Below are 23,905 nucleotides of genomic sequence, written 5' to 3' on the forward strand. Positions count from 1 at the left end.
GATTCTTTTTTCATTTTGCTTTTCCGGTTGGGTGTTTTTTGCTTCTTCGCATTTCAAATCTTTGACTTGATTCTTGCGCTCCTCTGGTCTGCTATTGGGTGTCTCTATAATATTCTTTATTTCAGTAAGTGTATGCTTAATTTCTAGTTGGTTCTTTATCACAGCATCGAGGGTCTCATTAGATTTCGTGAGGCTCTCATCAAGTTTATTGGCAGCTTCTAGCACATTATTGCAAGCCCTCAAAATTGCGTTTTTTAGCTCTATATCCTCCATTTCTGTCATGTTTTTTTGTCTCCGCATTTTTTATGCTTTCTTGGTGCACCCCCTTGTGGTCTTTGTGCACAGTCTTGTTCTAGTTAAGCCTTGATTGTTGTAGTTAATACTAGAGGGATTTGACCACCAGGCCGACTGGCTGTGAGAATCACCTGTATCTGCAGTGGGAAAACTTCTGTCCTCTGGAGAGGTGCTAATCTAGCCTTTGCCTGAGGCTATCCGGCAAATGGCTCTGGGCAGGGCTTGGGCGGGGTGGGTCGCAGGGGATCAACAGGGCGGGCGGAGGGAGCAGTTATGGCTGCTCTCAGTCCCGTTCCCAGAGGCTCTGCTTCTCAGAACCCCAGCAATCGCTGCAAACCTCGGAGAGAAAGCTGCCCTCACGTTCCAACTGATGCCAGACAATCCCGCTTCTCCCGTTTGAGTCTGAGTCCCTAGAGACTCGCCCGGATCTGGAGCTCAGAGTCTGAGACTCCCTCCTGATTGAAAACGACAACCGTGCCCTCAGCCACCAGCCCACTTTGCTTGCGCACCTCCTCACCTTTGTATTTTCCACACTGCGCCTCCTCTGAGCCTCGGTATGCTGTTGTCTTTCCTTCTAGTTGAAGAGTCTCTCCTCAGCCAGCCTTCCTGTGGTTCTGGGTGATGTCCGTTCCGTCTTTTAGTTGTATTTTTGAAGTGGTTGTTTGCGGCAGCAATCTCTGGTGTTTACCTATGCCGCCATCTTGGTCTCCCTCTATGTTAAACTCTTTAAAGAAAATTATCTCCTTTATTCTTCATAACAAATAGAAAATTAAAGCTCACAAAGGGTATGTAATTTACAAAAGATAACACTGGCAGTAAGAGATGGAGCTAGGACACAGATTCAGATCTGTTTTGTCCCCAAAAGCACTGCTCCTCATCTCCTCTATTATATTATAACTCAGTGGTTCTCAACCTTGGCTGCACATTAGAATCACCTGGGAATCTTTTTAAAATCCTGATTTCTGGGCCTCATCCTCCGGAAATTCTGTTTCTTTGTTACTAATGTTGTGGCCCGACACCATAACTAGTGCCCCGGTCCACAGATTTGTGCACATTGAAAGGAAATTAATTAGAAGGTGGCTGGTGGGGCAGGACTGGGCGAGATAGGCCAGACACAACCTGAAGCCAACTTCCTGTGGTTCCTCTCTGGCCAGCCACACTTGGGGTGGCGCCGCAGCTTGAAGGGCGTCTGCGGAGTGAGCGGGGTCCCTCTGGCAGGTGGAGATCCTTCACCCTGGCCTATAGGGATTGGGCTGAAACCGGCTCTTTGACATCCCCCAAGGGGCCCCAGATTGCGAGAGGGCTGTTCTTGGGTGACACACCCTTGAATTGGGCTCCCTCCCCTCTGGTTCCAGGGTGTGTCACCTGAGAACTGCTGCTGCCAAGACACCGTAGCTTGGCAGCTCCTGCGCTGAGCGTCTGCCCCCTGGTGGTCAGCGTGCGTCATACCTACCAGATGGTCGGATGGTCACTTAGCCTTTTATATATATAGATGCCTCCCTGTATTCTGGCTGATTATTCTTTTTGCTGAGTAATTCGCCATCTGGTAGCTATCACACTCTGGTGTTAATTGGTACTAGTTTTCTGATGATGGCCAAGTTACTCTACTTGGATTTTAAAGTGGAGAAAGCTATGATTAAGGTATAAGACATGTGAGGTTAAAGTCACAACTTTCCCCACTTACTGTGTGTGACTTTGAATAAGCTACTTAACCTCTATGAGCCTTAATTTCCTCATTTGTAAGGATAATACCCATGTCACAGGAACTTTAGAGAGGATTAAGTAAATAATGTTGAAATGTTTTGTTAGTGGAAAACCACTGTAAATGTGAAACATTGGCACTAAAACATTGTAAGGATTGGTATAAGTTGCAGCTTTCAGACCTAAAGTTCATTAGAGAAAGGGAATCGTGCTCTTTATTTAGAACAGAGACCAAAAGGCCAATTAGGTAAGTAATGCTTTAAAATTCTGGGATGTTTTGTCTGTTTGCTGTTGGATTCACATTTTAGTGGCTACTGCAGGTTGATGTTGAGGATAATAAGTAGTAATTTGCTCCAGGCGGGTGGAACAGGGAAGAGAGTGATTTTACTTGTCCAACATAAAGGCAGCTGTGGAGAAACCCTAGAGATAATAGCTAATGGATCATCCTACTGTGTTACAATTGACCAGCCTATATCCAGAGTGTTCTGTGGTTCAGTACAAGATCCTCACTTTAAAAGGCTGATAGACAAAATGCACTGCAGAGAAGAGCAGCTGACGGTTAGGAGACTCAAAACCATGCCACTTCATGAAGAGGAGATGATGGAAGAGAACTGAAAATGCTTAGGTCAGGGGGAGCAGACGAGTCCTGGAGGCTTCATGTTCTACTTCAGCAGTTTGCCAATCTGGCTGTCTAGTAGGCTCCCAGATTCCAAGCCTCTCCCCCACAAGGTTCGGATTGAGCAAGATTGTGGTGGAGCCAGAATGCTTTCCTCTTTTTCTTTTAAGGCTGTCCCCTAATTCTTTGTTTGGTTAATGTAAGTCAGATGAGCTTAAGGAAGATTGGAGGGTGATGTCCATAGCCTGTAAGGGAGGGAACAAACTATAGACAATAGATAGAGCCGGGTAGATTTATCAACTCTCTGAATGTAAGACTGGTGAAAAGCTGTTACCTCCTGCAGCCCCTCCTGCTAGCTGGCCCCATCCCCGATGGGCCCCCACCACCTCCATTGGCCCGCAGCCCCTCTCCCCAGCCGGCCCAGCCCCTGATCCCCCCCACCCCAATATGGGGTGTGGCTGGCCGGCCAACCTCCTGCAGCCCCTCCTCCCACCCGGCCCTACCCCAGATTGGCCCCCTCAATACCAATTGGGGGCAGGGCAGGCCAGCCCACCAGCCACAGCCCCTCCCCATGGCCGGCCCTGCCTTCATTCGGCCCCCCCACCCCAATTGGGGGCAGGGCCCACTGGCCAATCACCCTCAGCTCCTCCCTGCAGCCACCCCAGCCCTGATTGGCCCCGATCGGGGTGGCCAGCCGGCCAACCTACCACCGTCTCTTCCTCCCAACAGGCCCAGCCCTGATTGGCCAATTGGGGCTGGGCCAGCCGGACCCCACCCATGCATGAATTCGTGCACTGGGCCTCTAGTCTATAATAATAGAAGCGTAATATGTTAATTAGACCGAACAACCTTCTGGAAGACCTCCGGATGAAGCTGGGACTGTGAGGGCCGAGTCAAGCTGCCGTGGCTGCGAGGGCCAAGCCCCTTTCACGAATTTCATGCATTGGGCCTCTAGTATTAAATACTAGATTCATGTACTGGTGGGGTCCCTCAGCCTGGCCTGCTCCCTCTTGCAATTCGGGACCCCTCAGGGGATGTAGTAATGTGCAAAGCAGCAGGCAGCTGGGGAGGAGCCCAAGCCTGGACTTGGTGCCTCGCTGCTCCTGCTCATCCTGGCCCCACTGTGCCTGTCTCCACCACCACTTGGTAGTGCTGCTGTGGAGGCAGGAGAGACTCACATTGCTGCAGCAGAGCTTGCCAGCCGTGAGCCCAGCGTGTGGCGCCCGTCGGTCAGCTGAGCAGCGCTCCCACTGTGGGAGTGCACTGACCACCAGGGGACAGCTCCTGCATTGAGCACCTGCCCCCTGGTGGTCAGTGTGCGTCATAGCGACTGGTTGACCAGTCATTCGGTCATTCTGTCGCTTAGGCTTTTATATATATAGATTTGTTTCATCAAAATACCACTCTACATTATATTAGTTCCATGATATGTTCATATGTATTCATTAAATAAGAGTTCTGTGGTCCTGGCTGGTTTGGCTCAGTGGATAAAGCATCAGCCTGCAGACTGAAGTGTTCCAGGTTCGATTCCAGTCAAGGGCACATGCGTGGGTTGCAGGCTCGATCCCCAGTAGGGTGCATGCAGGAGGCAGTTGATCAGTGATTCTCTCTTATCATTGATGTTTCTATCCCCTCTCTCCCTTTTCCTTCCTCTCTGAAATCAATAAAATCATATTTTAAAAAAAGAGTTCTGTGGATTAGTAAAACACAGGATTACTTGTTGGAAAACATTCAGTTAAAATAAGTCAAATAAGTCAATGGTTGCTTTATCAAAAAAAAGCAAGGAGTGCACAAAATTCACTGATATATAGCTCTAGGAGTAGAATGTTATATGTAGCATTTCTGAAAAAATTTGACCACAGAATATTTTCTTAATTGAGGAACATACTGTAAGGCTAATGTTACTGTTAACACACATTGGGAAATGCTAAAGAGGAAGATAAAGGAAGATATATAAGGCCTATCCTATATAATAAAAGGCTAATATGCAAATTGACCAAACAGGGAATGACTGGTCGCTATGACGTGCACTGACCACCAGGGGGCAGACATTCAATGCAGGAGCTGCCCCCTGGTGGTCAGTGCACAACAGCAGTGGTGGGAGCAGCTTCCAGAGCAGTGTTAAAGATGTCTGATTGTCGGCCATCAGTCGGACATCCCCCGAGGGCTCCCAGACTGCAAGAGGGTACAGGCTGGGCTAAGGGACCCCTCCCCCTCCCAGGTGCACGAATCTCATGCACTGGGCCTCTAGTATTAGTATAATAAAGGCTGAAGTTAGAAGCTCTGGCCGGGTAATTCAGTTGGTTAGAGCATCATCCTGAATCAACCAATGCATACATAAATAAGTGGAACAAGTCTCTATCTCTCTCTTTCCCTTCCTCTCTCTCTAAAATCAATTTTAAAAAAGATATTTAAAAAGGCTGAAGTTAGATGTATAGATACCATGGAAGGGATGAACTAGACTATGTAATGCTGCAGAGACTCAAAAGAATAAGAACCAGTGGTTGGGTTTGGCATTGTTGGAGAACAACTTCGGTAGAACCAGTAGTGAAAGTCAGACTCTTACGATTTTAGGATATAGTCTCATGTTTTCAGACCACAAGCTGAAATGGAGATAATGTGATAAAATATCAGAAATGAAAATAATCCCAGAAAACACAGTCATCATGGTTATGTCACTATGACTAGGTGCCGATGAGGCTAACCCCTTAGAACTGGTGGGAAAGCAAACTCAAGGGAAACGTTTATTTTATTTTTTTGATAAATTGAAGAAAGGTGTAAACTGGGATATACTTAAGGTATTAGAAATGAGGGGGAGGGATTTAACTAGCAGGTAGGATAAGCTCTAGAAAAGAAGACAAACATTTTTCCTTCTGGGAGATAGGTAAAAGACTCTTTTTAGAATCGTAATTGTCCATCTATGAGATGAGTTTTTAAATCTTCAGATTTTTTTAATTGGCTAGGTTCCTTGCTTGTGGGTGTTAAGTGGGTTTGCCATTTAATAGAAGTTTAACATATGGTGGCTCTTAGTAGTGTTGCTGCCGGTTCCACTATTTGAGCCTTTTTTTTACTGCATCGCACCACCACAAGTAGGTAGACAAAGGAGAGTCAATTAAAGTCAAACCAGATAACTATGTTCAATTTATTATTCCTTTATTTTATGATCATGGATTAGCTGGCTGTAACTCATGATTCCTTCTGCTGTTCATAACTCATCTTTATTATCTTGCATTATACTTGGAACAAACTACACTTTAGTTCACTTGTGTCTTGATTTGTTTTTCAGTGGTAGTTCTAGTTGCAATTTTTCTGCTCTAAGGAAAGTTGGCTTTATGCTGCTGGAGTTTTTCACATTTTACGTCGATGGACTCACTTCAGCATATAGTGTTAATGGCAGCTGCATGACTCATCGTCTACATGAGCATAAATTAACTTCAGTACCTCTGTGGTGTGCCCTCTTTGAGATGGCTCTGGAAGACCACCCAGATGGTGAAATTTACACAGACTGCAGAGGCCCATTCCATTTTAGACACTGACAGGGGTCCTGACCAAATTACACCTGCATCCTTCAGGATGAGCCAGCTACCCATTTGCTCCTGATGGGGGTTCAAACTGTTGATCTTAAAGTAGAAGGGGCTTTATGAGCTGGATTATGGCTACTTTAAAAAGGTCTCTTCCTTCAAACAGAGTGCTTTGCACGTAGTGAGCACTCCGTAAGTGCTTTTGACTGTGCCTTCATGACTATGACTTAGATCTTCCAGTGACCTTATTTTCATGGTTTCCAGACGTGAGGGACAGCTTCTTGCCATTGAGTCTTTGTTCTTCATATTATTTTTGCTTGGGGGTTTAATGGAGTGTAAGTTTTCTGACCACATAAAACATCTTCTTAGTGATAAATCTTTTCATGATTTGCTGGCCCACTGTGTAATTCATGGAACCCAAGGTTTTATCACTTGATTAATGGCCAGAAACAATAACTGTAAAATCAAATGTTTTTAGTAAGTTCACTAAGAAAGTGTAAACCTATTATTTTTTTTCTTTGCCTGGGGACTGGGTCTTTTCTGACAGATCGGTTGTTCTGTGTTTAGTTCAGTGCTCCCAACAAAGGTAACTCTATAATGGTGATGCATAACAACTTGTGAATGTGGAAGTTTCCACATTATGATGGGACATTTTTTACTTCCTCATTGGGCAAAAAGTTCCTTTGGGAATTACTAACGTAAGCAAATTGAAATGATTAGAAAGGCTGGATGCTTTCATATTTTAAACAGGAGAAGTTTTCTTTGCTTTAAAGGAATGCCATCTAGGTCATGGTTCTCAATATCATCTGGAGAACTTAAAAGTATACATTTCCCAACTCTTTAATCTGTGCTTTGTAAAAGCTTGATGTAATTTGGATAATCATACATTTTCCAGAATCATTGAGTTGGACCTAGGGAACCAGTGATTTAGTACTAATTTTTGTTCCTAAATTAGGTCAAGAAACATTTATATCATCTCTTTTTAGGACAGTTATATGCCTTTCTGTTGTAAAGTAGGATTTTAGTATCTCTGTGATTAAAAAGAAAAGAATTATACTAATCTGAGATCCTGCGTGGGACCATACAGCTTGAAATTTTCTTATTGATCCTATAGCTCACAAGAATAAAACAGGAATTAGAAATAGACAGAGGTGGCAAACAAAACCTACTCTTCCCTCCCTGCCCTCCCCCCCCATTTACTAAATAAAGGTAGTATTCATTGTCTACCCAGTTACTTGAGTAAAACACTCGAGTCATCCTTGATTATTATCTTTCCCTCACCCTCCATATCTAATCTGCCACCATATTTTGTGCTGTGCACTTTGGAAATATAATTTGAATTTGTCTCCTCATCATATCCACTGCTTCACCATCATCTTTATCATCTTTTACCCAAATTACTGTGATAGTCCCTCTGCTTTGGCTTTTTTTTCCCCTTAATAGACTTTATTTTTTGAACAGTTTTAGATTTGCAAAAAAAATTAATAGGATGGTATATAGTTCCAAATTCTCCCTTACCCAGTTTCCCCTATTATTAATATACTACATGTGTATAGTGTCTTTGTTATAATTTATGAACTAATATTGATATATTTTTATTAGCTAAAGGTCATACTTTATTCAGAGTCTCTTAGCTTTTACCTAATGTCCTTTGTCTGCTCAGGTCATACCCTGGATACCACATCACATTTAGTTACCATGTGACCTTAGGCTTCTCTTGAACAGTTTCTCAGACTTCCCTTACTTTCGATGACCTTTATAGATTTGAGGAATATTGGTCAGGTATTTTGTAGGATGCCTCTCCACTGGTATTTTTCAATGTTTTTCTCATGATTCAATTAAGGCTATAGATTTTGGGGAGGAAGATCAAAGAAATAAAATGCCATTTTCATTACCTATCAGGGGTACATACTATCAACATGACATCACTTTTGATAATGACCTAGGGACATGGCTGAGGTAGTGTTTGTTAAGTTTCCTTACTGTCAAGCTACTCTTTCCACCCCTTTCTTTACCATACTCTTCAGAAGGAAGTCATTATGCACAGCCCACACTGAAGGAGCAGGGAGCTATGCTCCCCAATTTGAGGACAGAGTATCTACATAAATTATTTGGAATTCTTCCGGAAGGGAGATTTGTGTCTTTTCTCTCATTTAATTAATTAATCAATCATTTGTTTATATCAATATGGACTCATGGATACTGACCTTATACTTTGGGTTATAATGCAGTACTACTTTATTATCTTGTTGCTCAGATTGTTCCAGCTTTGGCTATTGGGAGCTCTTTCAGTCGGCGTCTGTGTCCCTTCACAGGTTCCTATCAATGTAGGGATTTGTTTGTGTGTTGTTTTTTGAGCCCATCCTTACTTCTAGCACTACTTGATGCTCTAGGCTTATCTTGTATTTTTTCTGCCCCAGTCTTAGAATCAGCCAATTCTCCAAAGGGCCATGGTTCCTTTTACTAGAAAATATTATTAAAAACCAAGATCTGGGTGCTAGGTGAGCTATCTACTTTGACTGTTATTCCATTGTAATTCATTCTTCACAAAGCAAGATCTGGCCCTTGTCTACTTCTCTGACTTCATCTCTTACTATTCTGTTTTTCATTCACTTCTTACTACATACATTGACCTTTATTTGCCCCTACTTCTCCTTTCTCCCCTTTCTTCTCCTTCTTTTTCTTCATGCCAAACTTGGGTTTTTGCCTTTGCCTTTCCTCTAAAATCTCTACCAAAGATTCCATTTTGCACCCACATTGCATGTGGGCTACTTCTCATTCTTTAGGTGTCAGCAAAGTGTCACCTCCTCCTTAAAACGTACTCCTGACCATTTTATTTAACATAGTTCTTCCACATTAGGTTTCATTACAGAAGGCACTCTGTGTAAGCCTCTATCTTAAATAATCTAACTTATGTAGTTGTTTGCTACTGACTCTCTTTCCCAGAATGTGCACTCTGTCTTAGTATCCCAGAGCCAAGAACATTACCTGTACACGGTGGATGCTCAATGCATAAGTCTAATGGATGAATGGAAAAAAGAATCAATGACTTTCTCATCCATTTACCTTCGATGGTTTGCCTCAGGCTGGGTTTTAATTGCGCTAACTAGAAATGATAAATTTTTAAGTAAAATAATGAATGAGTTTAAGATACTTATGAAAATTAATTCCTATATTCAATTAAATTGTTGAATTGTGTAATCCTAAAATTTTCAAGGAAAATTCATTTTTACAACATTTTCCTTGTTCTTCAACCATTTTTTAAAAATATATTTTTAAAAAGGAAGGGAGAGGGAGAGAGAGATAGAAACATCATTGATGAGAGAATCACTGATCGGCTGCCTCCTGTACACACACCCCCTACTGGGGATTGAGCCCGAAACCCAGGCATGTGCCCTAGGCTGCAATCGAACCTGGGACCCTTCACTCTGCAAGCTGATGCTCTATTCACTGAGCCAAACCAGTTTCAACCATTATTTATTTTGTTACCAAAAATCTGTATGGAATAGCAGATATTATTATCCTTAGTTGGCAAAACAAACAAAACAAAACAACAAAACAAAAAAACCCCCACACCTGACTTTTTTAGATCCAAATGGCTTTTTTTCAGGGTTTTGTAGAAACAGAGGGTAGACTTAAGACTGGAAATTAGATTGTTTTCTCCATGGCATCGTTATTCTTAATTTATGTTTTTCTCTTTCTAATTTTGTGTTGATTCCTCTGTTTGTGTACAGTGAAATGAAAGGCTCTGGATAAACATATTATCTGGACAATCAGAACATCGATTTTAACCCTAAAATTATTAACTAATGATTTTTAAAATTTAATGCTGTCAAATAACATTCTTCCATGTCTTAGTATATGGCATAATTAAATTATTACTTTCATGATCGTAGCTGTCATTATTATTATTATTAAACTGAATTATAAAATAGTGGATACAGTAAGGCCTTAATGAGCTACATAGCGCTCTGCTTGTCCCTTTAGGAATTGCTGTAGAGTTCTGTAAAGTGTAGAGGATGGAGCTCTTTTACCTTTTCATCCCCATGGGCATCTTCAGAGCCTATCAAGATGTCTAGTTTTTGCCTAGTTTTTACTAGTCAACTCTGGATTTCTCTTGTTTGAGTTTCTTTTATTGTCTCTAAAATTTTAGATCTGCCAATTATTGTGTCTGGCACTAACTTGCTAGCCATAACTTCTATTGTCCTATTCCTGATTACAACCTAGAGTAGAAATGAAAATTTCCTGGGAAAATAGGCAAACAAATATTGTGTGAAAACGGATGTAGGGCAGTAAATTTTACTACCTCCCAAGTTTGCCTCATCCCCAGAGAGTACATGAAAAATATGTTTACAATACTAGTTGTGTAAAGGACCAGGCAAAACCATTGGAAACATTCCCCCACAGCGATATGAACAGACAAAGAGCCCATTGATCAAAATCTTATGATATGCCTAGTGGTGGTCTCTAGTAATTTACAGAAGCAGCTGCCCAATGGTCAAAATGTAGGTAAAGCACTTTGGCAGAATATGGTTAAAAATAATAAGCAGAATAGAGAAATCAAATATACGTACTACCTAAAATGGGTTAAAGTGTATAAGAGCTGTAGACATTTTTATTTCCAGCTAATTTCTAGGTTTGGGGCTTTTATTGGAGATTTGAGGTTCCTGGATATTTGACTGAAGAAGACATGAAGTGTAGTAGCTCGTTAGGACTTCCATAACCAAATGCCACAGACTGGGTGGCTTAAACAACAGACATTTATTTCCTCACAATTCTGGAGGTTGGAAGTCTGAGATCAAGGTGTCAGAAGTGTGGCTTCAACTGAGGCCATTCTCCTTGGCTTGTGGATGGCTGTCCTCTCTCTGTCTTCACATGGTCTTCCTCGGAGTGTGTCTGCCCCCTAATTTTCTTTTCTCATACCGACACCAATTATACTGGATTAGGGCCCACCCCAATGACATATTTTAATTTAGTTACCTCTTTTACATCCCGATTTTCAAAAAACAGTCCCATTCTGAGGTAGCGGGGGGTTAGAACTTCAACATACGAATTTTGAGAGGACACAATTCAGCTCATAACATTAACATTGTTTTCTTCAGCATTTTGAATTTAATTTTTAATAGCGAAAGGAATTTGACTTTTAAAGCTTTATTCTTTCTAGAGATATAATATACACACAAAAAAACTTATTTTAAAGGAAACATACAATTAAGTGCTATAAGCTATGCAAGCAGGAAATGGTATTGGAATTCAAAGTAGGCAGTTATCAATATGTCCTGGAGAAGGATCGTAGAACCCTGGAACAAAAAATGGCCCTAAGAATGATCTGTTTTTTCAGTCTTATCCATCTGTAGTTTTGAGTTCTACAGATGCAAATTTTTATCTCACACTCACTTTCCCCTCTGTTCTCTTCTCTTTTTCATTTCTTTATAATGGGAACTGTAGCAAAATTTAGATAGCTTACCTTTCCATGAGATAGTTTTTGTGGGGCAACATTAATTTATGTCATATGCCTTACATAACTAGTGAGGAAAATGGGGCCTACAAGTTAAATGACTAGTCGTGGTTTCTGAGCTAGAATCCCAGTCTGAAGATTCTTATTCCCGCATGCTCTATAGTGCATTGGGCAACTATTTTAGTTAGAGAATGTTTTATTGGTGCTTTAAGGGCAAATGAGATTTATTTTCCATACTTTATAATCAGGTCATTTAACTTTCCATGAGCCCTCTCTCTTAACTGTTTTCCAGTTTCTGCAGTTATTTTTATTGCTATTCTCTCTTATTTTTTTCCACATCATTTGACACTCATAATAAAATTGCAGCCCAAGTAAGATCTCAACCAGAGTAAAGCAGTCTTTTGAAAAATAATATAGTGGGGTTTTATTTACTTAGCTAAAATATTGCTAGTTGTAATGGTTACCATAGGTAAACTTTATTTAGTATCATTGCTTAGATTAAAACCTGTTTTTTATTCAACTTCTAATCTGTGCCAGGTCCTGACATAGGCACTTCATAGCAACATCTCATTTAATCTACACAAAATTTTAAAAGGTAAATAAATTACTCCCATTCTATACCTAGTGAAACTGAGGCTTAGAGCGACACTTAACCTCTGTAAAGTCACATAGGGTAGAAAGTGGAAGACCTGTGCCTGGACTCTGGTGTGTCTGTCTCCACTGGCTGCCTTTTCCGTGACTGTTACCTCATTATTAAATGCTTCCTAGACTGCCCTGCTGCATAAAGTCTCCAACATATCAGAGTGACCCCGGTGAACGTGCCAGGGGCTGGTTATAAGGAAAACAAAACAGAAAGCAGTACCAGTGGGAACACAAGTGTGCCCATGGGCAGCAGGAGTATACACAGGCGTGCTCTGTGTAGCACAGTGCCCAATGGAAGAGAGTCATTGAAGGAGGAGAAAAATTGTAACGAGAACCTGAAGATTCTCATTAACAGGCTCAGGTGAGGCATCTTCAAGCAGCATAGGAGGGACTCGGCTGCTCCTTTGCTCATGATTATCTTGATTTTGACATTTCTGATTTTTTTTAAAAATTAAATCTTTATTGTTCAGATTATTAGAGTTGTTCCTCTTTTTTCCCCCCATAGCTCCCCTCCACCCGGTTCCCACTCCACCCTCTGCCCTTATTCCCCCGCCCCACTGTCCTCATCCATAGGTATACGATTTTTGTCCAGTCTCTTCCCACCCCCCCACACCCCTTTCCCCCCGAGAATAGTCAGTCCATTCCCTTTCTATGCCCCTGATTCTATTATATTCACCAGTTTATTCTGTTCATCAGATTATTTATTCACTTGATTTTTAGATTCACTTGTTGATAGATGTGTATTTGTTGCTCATAATTTGTATCTTTACCTTTTTCTTCTTTCTCTTCTTAAAGGATACCTTTCAGATTTCATATAATACTGGTTTGGTGGTGATGAACTCCTTTAGCTTTTTCTTATCTGTGAAGCTCTTTATCTGACCTTCAATTCTGAATGATAGCTTTGCTGGGTAAAGAAATCTTGGTTGTAGGTTCTTGCTATTCATCATTTTGAATATTTCTTGCCACTCCCTTCTGGCCTGCATAGTTTCTGTTGAGAAATCAGCTGATAGTCGTATGGGTACTCCCTTGTAGGTAACTGACTTTTTTTTCTCTTGCTGCTTTTAAGATTCTCTCTTTGTCTTTTGCTCTTGGCATTTTAATTCTGATGTGTCTTGGTGTGGACCTCTTTGGATTCCTTTTGTTTGGGGTTCTCTGCATTTCCTGGACTTGTAAGTCTATTTCTTTCACCAGGTAGGGAAAGTTTTCTGTCATTATTTCTTCAAATAGGTTTTCAATATCTTGCTCTCTCTCTTCTTCTGGCACCCCCATAATTTGGATGTTGATATGCTTGAAGTTGTCCCAGAGGCTCCTTACATTGTCTTCATATTTTTGGATTCTTTTTTCTTTTTGTTTTTCCGGTTGTGTGTTTTTTGCTTCTTCGTATTTCAAATCTTTGCCTTGATTCTTGCGATCCTCTAGTCTGCCGTTGGAACTCTGTATAATATTCTTTATTTCAGTCAGTGTATGCTTAATTTCTAGTTGGTCCTTTTTCATATCCTCGAGGGTCTCACTAGATTTCTTGAGGGTCTCACTAAATTTATCGGCGGTTTCTAGAAAATTCTTGAAAAACCTTATAAGTGTGGTTTTGAACTGTATATCCTGTAGTTTGTTTTCCTCCATTTCTGTCATTTGTGACCTGGTTCTTTGTCTCCGCATTTTTTATGCTTCCCTGTGTTGATAGAGTGGCTTTCTATGCTAGGTGTCCTATAGGGCCCAGTGGCTCAGCCTCCCCAATTACCTGAGGTGGACACTCTTGGTGCACCCCTTTGTGGGCTTTGTGAACAGTCTTGTTGTAGTTAAGCCTTGATTGTTGTAGGTATCACTGGGAGGAATTGACCTCCAGGCCAATTGGCTGTGAGAATCAGCTGTGTCTACAGTGGGAGAACTTCTGTGCTGGAGACACCCTTCTGGGGCAAGACTTGCTTCAGTGGGGCTTTGGTGCTCACTGAGTCTGCCTCCTGAGTGTGTCCCTTATGGATCTGAGGAGTTGTAATCTGGATGGTCCCACTCTGACCACTGGGTACACTGGCTTTTGGATCTCTAAGGAGGTGCTAATTTAGCCTATGCCTGAGCCTACCCAGCAGGAGCTATGGAGAGATCTGCAGATTCCTCTTCTTTGTTTGGGGTTTGGAGGTGCCTAGATGAGGCCCAGCTGTGAAGCAGTGCAAGCTGCTGTGGGGCCTTGGGCCTTCTTTTGGAACTGACCCAGCTGCAGTTTGTTAGGTAATTTTCAGATTGAAAAGGGCCAGGCCTTTCATATGCAAATGCCTCTGCGCACAGCTTGGGTGGTTCTAGGTCTCAGGGAATCAACAGGGTGGAGCAAACAGCTATGGCTGCTCCTCAGTCCTACCCTAAGAGACCCCGAGTCTCAGTGTCCCAGTAATTGCTGCAAGCACCTCTGAGAGAAAACCGCCCGCGAGTTCCGACCGATGCCAGACAGTCAAGTTTCTCCCCGTATGAGTCTGGGTCCCCAGAGACTCGCCCGGAACTGGAGTTCAGAGCAGTCCGGAGCTTGAGACTCCCTCCCAATTGAAAGAGACAACTGCGTCCTCAGTTGCCAGCCCTTTCCACGTGCGCCTCCTTACCTCTGCACTTTACTTCCGCACCTCCTCTGAGTCTCAGTGTGCTTTTCTCTTTCCTTCTAGTTGTAGAATTCCCACTCAGCCAGCCTTCCTGTGGTTCTGGATGATGTCCGTTTTGTCTTTTAGTTGTATTTTTGAAGTTGTTGTGGGAGGCAGCAATTTCCGGTGTTTACCTATGCCGCCATCTTGGTTTCTCCTCGACATTTCTGATTTTTTAATTTTTATTTCTCAGTTAAAAAAATTAAGGATGCAGTTAATGGGCACCTTTTATTTCTTTTTCTCAGTTTTTGGTTGGGGTAACTAACATGCTTTTAAATATTCAAATCGCATTTTTATTTTTTCTTCCTGTGTATTTTTCTCTCTTCTGTATTTATTCCATCATTATCATCCTATATAATAAAAGGCTAATATGCAAATCGACCAAACGGTGGAACGACCGGTCACTATGATATGAATTGACCACCAGGGGGCAGACGCTCAACACAGGAGCTTCCCCCTGGTGGTCAGTGTGCTCCCCTGGCCAGAAGCCAGGCTCACAGCTGGTGAGTGCAGTGGCAGCAGCACTAAGGATGTCCAACTGATGGGGAGCGGGCCTAAACCATCAGTTGGACATCCCCTGAGGGCTCCTGGGCTGCAAAAGGGTGCAGGCTAGGCTGAGGGGACCCTCCCTCCCCCCGAGTGCATGAATTTCGTGCACTGGGCTTCTAGTAAATATATAACATAGAAACCTAAATTTTAGACACAGTAAATATGATAGTTCATAGCCTAATGCTGCTATTGTAATAATATCAGTTAAAATATGTTGGGTTAAAAGTAACAGAAATAGCCGAGTAAAAGTGGCTAATAATGCCAGATTTGACTGTCCCAGCAAAACTCTAGAGCAGCGGTTCTCAACCTGTGGGTCGCGACCCCTTTCCGGTCGAACGACCCTTTCACAGGGGTTACCTAAGACCATCCTGCATATCAGATTATTTACATTAGGATTCATAACAGTAGCAACATTACAGTTATGAAGTAGCAACAAAAGTAATTTTATGGTTGGGTCACAACATGAGGAACTGTATTTAAAGGGCCAGAAGGTGGAGAACCACTGCTCTAGAGGAAGGCTGTTCTGGAATGATGGTGTCAGAGTTCTGGATTGGCATGTCTGTGATTTTCTTGGCCTTTCCCTCATCGTTACAAGATTGCTACAGTAGTTCTAAGTGTCATATCCCTACATATAATAAGTTCAAAGGCATGAAGCAGGGAGAGAGTAGAAAAAGGGCCTTATCCCTAAATCACTTCTGTCCTTTTCACAGAGAAATACCTTTCTGAGAAGTATCCCCAGCAGACTTCCCTGTACCTCTTACTGCTCAAAGGTGGCTTACATGCCTATCCTTGAATCAGTCATAGGCAGAGGAGAAAAGGAGAATAGGATTGCCACAATGAGTTTAACCTACTGATGATTTGTTCCTGGGGTGGTCACATTTTAGCACCCTTCAAAAATCGGTATTCTGTTATCAGGGAAAACCATTAAATAGGCAACAAATAATGTCTGTCACAATTATTGACTCTTTTAAAATGAGTCATGAGCAAATGTAGAATGACAATTCTGATGAGAGTAAAGGAGTGACTGGTGATCTAAAAGGGATTTAATCTAGGCTGGCCACTCTTCTTCAAAGAAACCATAATTAAGCTAATATGTGGAGAAAGTCTGAGGAGTTAAATAGGCGAACGGGTCAAGAGATTCTAGAGTGGGGGAGGGGGGAGGGAACTTTCCAGGCAGAGAAAGTATATCATGTTTACATAGTGAAGGGGGCATTTAATATTCATGGCTCTTATTCTAGCCTGTGGTCTGATGAAGGTCTTTGAATTATTTGTAGGGGTAAGAAGAAATACTTAGAGTTATAAGTAAGATCCTGAAATATTGGAATTTCTGAAAAATTTTCATGCTTTAAGGGGACAACAGGTCAGGTTATTTGACCTGGTTTGTCTTAGAAATTCCTGGGTGTGGAGTTGCCATATATAATCCACTTACAGGCAAAAATCAGTCTTCCTTCTGTGCCTTCCCTCTAATAATTTTCTGTAGCTAGAATCTTTAGTTAACATCAATTAAAAACAGTAAGAACAGCACCCACACTCTTCTACATGTTGACTGAGACCTTTTGGAACACTGATTTCATCAACCTGTAGTTTATACTTACATGATTCCCATTTAAAAATTTAATTCAATGGAACATTAAGCAAAAACAAACAAAAAACAGTGTTCTCTGAGATTTTGTGGGTTCCTCGTGAGACAATAACATTTAAAAAAGAAAAGCTTTAAAATATATTAATTTATATTAGCTTCAAGAATACAGTATAGAAAAACTTTTCAATACACAGAACTTTTGTAGACACTGGGTTATTCCCTATAAAGAGAGAACAGTAGTTTTATAAATTTGCCTAAGACTATATAACTCTAACCAATGACTAAAACTGCCCTCTTTTGAAAATCTGCAACTCTATTATCAAAAGAATGTGTATAGTATATATTATAATTATTTTAAAAGTAATAATAATACTTAAATTCTCCTAGCATCTACCCTGTATGGTTTTTAAATGCATAAAATCTTTTCAAGTTTAAAAATTTGGAAGTTTTAGTTTCAGCCTTTTAAAATGTAGCAGTTTTGTTACAACTGCTCTGACAAGACTCCAAAATAATAGTGGATTAAACATGATAACAATTGGGATTGATATGGCGCTTCCGTGTGTGTGTACCTTTGGCCCAAAGGCTGTTGGTCTATCAGCTCCTCTTTCATGGTCTATGGGGTCTGCTTCAGCTGCTCCAGCTCCTGGAAATGCAAAAGGGGAGAAGAGAGGAAGAAGGGGAGGAGCGCAATCATTCCCTTTAAGGGTATAATTCAGATGTTTTACACATCACTTTTGCTTGTATCTTTTTGACAAGAACTTAGTCACGTGGTTACAACTAGCTACAGGAGAGCTGGGAAAAATTGTCTTACCTAAGCAGCTATGTGCCCATCTAAAATTCAAAAATTCTATTTCTAAAATAAAAAAGGGTAGAAAAGAAGTTGGATGACAGTAATAGTCTATGCTGTATTCACCATCTTTTGGCAATTGTCAAAGGAATTGGGTGAATAGGTTTAACCTTAAATGTAAGTATGTAATCAAGGGTTAAAATTGATGTCTGTGGAGACAATTATATTTATGCATATTATACCCCACATAACCTTACTTCATATATTTTTAATCTCCCTACCATCTAGCATCATATATTACTGAAAATAAGCACATAAGAAATGCGTTTGGAATGAATGAACTCTTTGGCTCTCTTATATAATCTGTATTGTGTGAATTCTTTTGTCATACTTGTTATTTGTTTGTTCCTATCTATAGTTAACTTATTTTCTTTAAAAGGATTTATGAATAGAGATTAGTCCATAATATGTACAGGAGTACTTTGTGTCCCTGTGTATATAAGTGTGTGTATGTGGAATCTGATATAAACCTGAATTAACTTATACCATAGAACCCATTTTCCCTACTTCTCACACTGACAGTATTAACTTCTGTTGTTATGTTTTAATTATTAATAGAGTAGTTGTATTTTTGAAGTTTCAGTGCTGTGTTTAAGAACTCAAAAAGTAGCCTGGCCGGTTTGACTCAGTGGCTAAGAATTGGCTTTCAGACTGAAGTGTCCCAGGTTCGGTTCTGGTCAAGGGCACATACTAGTATCTCCGTTGCAGGCTTGATCTCAAGGCAATCAATCGATGTGTCTCCCTCACATTAATGTTTCTCTCTCTCTGTCTCTCTCCTTTCCTTCCATTCTCTCAAAAAAAAATCAATGGAAAAATATCCTCCGGCGAGTACTAACAAAAACATTATTAAAAAAAAAAGAATTCTGAAAATACTTTTTAATATAAAAAATGTATACCAAAGGTTATTAATTAGTTTGTGAAGATATTTTCTATGCACTTTATGTATCTATTTTACACACTGACCAGCTAGCTATACCTAGAGAAGATGAGATGGTCTGAAGAATAAAAACTTCCTGATATGATTTTTCATATCTTAAGAGGCGTTTATAGTTTTTGATCACTGTATCTTGTATTTGTCCTTCTGTTAATTTACAGATTCATTTGTTCATTTGTTCCCACTACAAGTTTTTAAGAACTCTTAAATGCACGGTGCTGTGCTAAGTGTTGAGAATATGAAGATGGATGAGACCCAGTCTGTAGCTTGCTGAGCTTTGAGTTGGTGCTACACATTGTGGTGTGAGGTTGCACGCCAGGCCCCCAACTGTGGAGTAACCCAGGGGTGAGCCAGGAGCCCTGGGAGGCAAGGGGGGCAAGCAGGATGCTGAGGGGATTGAGGTGAGTCTTGAGGGTTGAGTCAAGGTTTGTCAGTGATGAGCTGGGGAAGACTGAGGATGCTGGATGCAGGCTGTGAACTAAGATGGCAGTAGTTTGGTTTGGTGAGAGTAAAGGCCACAGTGTGGATTAGAGATGGAAAAGCAAGCCAATCATGGTGCACCGTGCACCAGATTGTGAACTTGATGTCCCTACATCAGTAGCTTTCAAACATGTTGTCTGTGGCCCATAGTAAAAAACATACCTTTTTACACGATGACTTATTACCAGGCCTTGGCCCTTGAATTTGCAGTGGCTGGGCAAGAGGACAAGTTGGGACACAATATAGCTAATTATTCTAAAAGTTATAAATTAAGGCAATAAACTAACTGTTAGCAAAGAATATACCAACCTACCTTGACAAACATATCTCATAACAAAAACAATAAAGTCTGTGTATGAAACCAAATAACTGAGAATAGTGCAAATTTAGAATTACTTTTGTTTTCCAGCAAAATGCTGTGATTAACCCTGGGAAATGGAGGGATAACAGCAACAAGGCCAAGTGGGAGGTGAGGAGGAGAAGGCTCCCTCTGCCTTCTCTTCCAATGGTTATGGAATCTATCAGAGAAACACCTTTTCTTTTCTTCTGTATTGGGGGAAGAGCTCTTTCAGCGCTCCTTCCCTGTCCTCACCAGGCAGGCACCTGAATTTCAAGGCCTTCCAGACCATGCCCATCTTGTCCACAGGGGAACTCTGGTCCCTGGGTGCTGTCAGCGCTCCACTCTCACAGGAGGGTTTGAATTAAGAATTCTCGGAGCAGGAACACAGAAGAGTAGGGAAAGCATATTGGCCTGCCCTACCCTCTTTGTTCCCTCTTCCTTCTGCCCTAAGGTCCAAGCTTCCTCCTTCAAGTCATAGCCTTTGGCTATCCCTTGGGCTGGATGTACATACACGCACTGGTAGCGTACCTGACCCGAATCGAGGCTGCGAAAGCTGGCTCAGAGCCATTTGGGTAGGGAATACTGGGGACCCGAGTATTTGGTTGCCTGGGGAGAGGAGGCCGCAGCCAGAGGAACGCCAGAGCAGAGGCTTTTTGCTCACTTGTAAGGGTTCTACTGCTCCATACACACATGTGTAAACAAGTGTTCATGCACATACATACACATTCACATGCATGCACCTAAAAGTTGTACAAAATTACATATATTCTCAAAATGTGAAGTGAATTTTGTCTTCTTCATTATTCCATTTCAGTTAAAAAAAATACTAGCTGCAATACACTAAATTGATTTTGTAATCCACTCATGGGTTCTCTTGTGACCCAATTTTGAAAACTCTGCGCTAGTTGTTGGGGTGGTAGTAATGTGATAGATAGATTGATGTTTTGGAAACATCCGGCAGCTGATTAGATGATGGGTTGAAAAGGCGCGGGGATCTGGTTATGAGATTATTGAATCAAAGATCGGCCTAAAGATGCCTAGTGTGAGGACATAGAGGAGGGGAAGGCAGTAGAAGCAACAGGTCTTGGTGGCTAATTAGATAATGGGATGCAGAAGGAAACTAGAATACCATCATGATTGCCAACTTAACTGATAGGGAAATTAGCAGGATAAATATATTTGAGGGGAAAGAAAGTGAGTTTAGCTTAGTACCTATGGCATTTGAGGTTGCAGTTGTGACATTCAGGCAGTGTTGTGTGCTAGTTTGGAGAGAGGTTTGGAAAAGCAGGGACTATAATAGGGCCTTTGGATTTAGCACTAAGAAGGCACTGATAAACCTTAGCAAGGGCAGATCCCTGTGTTGGGAGGTCAGGAAAGGAAGACATACAATATAGGATATAGTCCATCCTTTCAATAAACTTGATAGTAAAGTCAGTAAGAATGAGGGAGGATGAGAGCAGGGAACAGATTTGAAGGAAGGCTTTTATTCGATTTTGGAGTACTTCTAAGAAGAAGAGAGGAGAAACCTGTGGGAACCCAGATAGTGAAGATATGACAGAGAAAGGAGGAACTGCTATGGCCTAGTTTCAGGGGACATGAGAGAATGCATTTTAGGACATAAGTAGAAGGGAACCTTAGGAGGGAGAACATACAGGTAAGGAGATAAGGATGTTTTTCTCAATATATATATATATGTATTTTATTGATTTTTTACAGAGAGGAAGGGAGAGGGATAGAGTTTGAAACATCGATGAGAGAGAAACATTGATTAGCTGCCTCCTGCACACCCGCTCCTGGGGATGTGCCCGCAACCAAGGTACATGCCCTTGACTGGAATCGAACCTGGGACCCTTCAGTCCGCAGGCCGATGCTCTATCCACTGAGCCAAATGGGTTAGGGCTCAACAGATATTTGTTGAGTACAAGCAGCAGGGACTATATAGGTGCTGTGGCTACAAAGGTTCATAGACAAGTGGGAAGATAAGATAGGCAAGCAAACCAGCAGGACTACAGTGGTCAGGGTCGGCTAGAGTTATGCTCAGAATGTGGAAACAAAAAGGCCTGAGCAAGGCTTTCCAGAATAGGAGAAAAAAAGAAAACGGGCTTGCTCCTGAACAGGTGTCAGGGACATCTAAGAGAAAGACTGAGATGTCGACTAGTGGGCCCAGGACTGGGGAAAAATGTGGACCTGGATTACAGTGGTGATTGATAACCGTGGTGATAATAATAATAATTTGTTCTCACAATTATTGACTTTAAGCGTCAGGTGAAACTTTATTTGGGAGTAATTGAGAAAATAAATTTTTGTGACAAAAGAAGCCGCTTCTTGCTTATCTTCTGCTCTCCGCTCTTTGTTGACTTCTCTTGATGCTAATTTAGGTAAAAAAAAAAAAGCCACCACTTCCAAAAGTGCTTTGGTACCCTGGCATAATTTCAAAGAAATCTCTTTCCCCATTTAGTTAACTACATTTCCCCAGGAAAAAGTCTTCTCTGTCAACGTAACATCCTTTAAACAGGACTCCTGCTGGCCGGTCCTTGTATCTTGGGATGGCAGCTGTGAACATATATACTACTGATTGTTAATGTGTGATATAGACCCGACTGGAGCATGCCCACTAATTGGTTTGAGAGCTAGATATAGACAATGCTGTCTTAGAGGAGCTTGTGTAGATAGGCCTAGTCTCGGGGTTAATTCTGCTTGACAGCACATCAGCAGCATCTCGAGAGTAATTACCTCACAGAAGTTTTCCCACAGCCGAACCGAGAGCTTCAAAGGCTTCTGAATTTACAACCAGTATTAACCTATATCTGAAACATAATGTTCCCACAAGGGCTTGGATTTTTTTCCTCCTACTTATTAAACATATGGGGTTACCAGGTTCATTTACTCTGTGAAGAACTTAGTGAAAAATTACTTGGTGTTAAATAATTAAAAATCTTTAATAATAGGTCAGGAGGATAGTTTTAAATTTGTGGGTTTTTAAAAATTGCTTTATTATATTACTGAAAAAGTTAATCTGTAGAGACTGGGTGCTTTAAAATATACATATATATATATATATATAAATATAAAATTTACCTTCGTTCTCTCAAAAACAAGTGAAAAGTTAATATCTTTTCCATATTGTGCTATCTCTATGGTATCTGCATGTTTAGGGGACCTAGGGTAATGCATGCATTTAAAATGGTTAAAATAAATATCTATTTACATTTTTTAAAGCTATTTTACTTGTTGACCATTGTACTGAAATCTGTAACTGTTGCATCTACCCCTTGCCCTCCCCATAAAATAACAGTTATTCTTTAATAAGCGATTTTTATATTGTAAAAAATGTCTTTCCCTTTGCAGGTCAGAAACCAAATTTGACTCTGGTTCAGGTATGTTTACATTAATAATGTTATTCTGAGTATATTTTATTTACATTATTCTCTGAGGAGTAATTCATCAGATCAAGAACCATTTTGATTTTAAACAGACGAGGCAGTCTCTTTTCAAAACATGAACCCCACCTCAAAGCAGGGCTCTGAGCTGCTTGGAATCCTCACTTGAGATGTTCACTATGGGATTCCTGATAGTTCTGCAAGAAGCATTAATGCTCTCTATCTGCAGTTTTATTTTAAAAGCAGAAGTGGGGGTTGTGCAAAATCATTGCTCAAAATAGAGTTAGTCTCTCAGTGCACAAAGCATCCTGAATAGTTTGAAGATTCTCTGCAAGTGTCTTGTTATCAAATGTGGGTAATATTTACATCTAACCCAGTAAACTAGAAAGAGTTTTAGCCAATAGAAATAGATATTTGTCTATGACTTATTATTTATTTTTTATTTGTTTTGTTGGGGGGTTGGGTAGTGGAAAACTAAGGTCACCTTAAGCCATTATTTGGTATCTATCAAAACAAAATTTTATATTCTCACAAACAGTGGCATACCAGCCTCATTATTGGGTGTTTTCTTCTTATTAAGCATGAATGTAGCCATATAATCCTTACGTTTGACTGTGTCTCTATGTCACTTGCTGAGGTCTGTGAGCCTTGGAGTTTCTGATGATGTTTACAATTAAAGCACAAAAATGGCTTCATGTGTGGTGCAAGGAAATTATGTTCTTTCGCGAACTGTTAATGGATAAATAAACATTACCTTTCTATTCCAGGAGAAATAATTTGCAGAGAAATATGTAACTTATTAAATAAAAGTAACATTCCTACTTTTTTAAAATAAAGGTTTTTGTTTATTATGTCCACAAAGAAACCATATACACTGAGTGGCCAGATTATTATGACCACCTGACATTTGTAGGCAAATTAGCTATAATTTCGTGCTGAA

General features: G+C 40.9%; 1 protein-coding gene across 1 annotated transcript in view; it reads left to right on the forward strand.

The window, feature by feature from the left end:
* The window catches only part of MSRB3 (methionine sulfoxide reductase B3), a 138,598-nt gene that overhangs the window by 45,045 nt on the left and 69,648 nt on the right, over nucleotides 1-23,905 (forward strand). Inside the window, exon 4 of the mRNA XM_023760669.1 lies at nucleotides 22,934-22,962. Coding sequence (XP_023616437.1) covers nucleotides 22,934-22,962 — 29 coding nt within the window. The remainder of the gene's footprint in view (nucleotides 1-22,933; nucleotides 22,963-23,905) is intronic.

This window comes from Myotis lucifugus, unplaced genomic scaffold, assembly GCF_000147115.1.
Source record: "Myotis lucifugus unplaced genomic scaffold, Myoluc2.0 scaffold_189, whole genome shotgun sequence".
NCBI lineage: Eukaryota > Metazoa > Chordata > Mammalia > Chiroptera > Vespertilionidae > Myotis > Myotis lucifugus.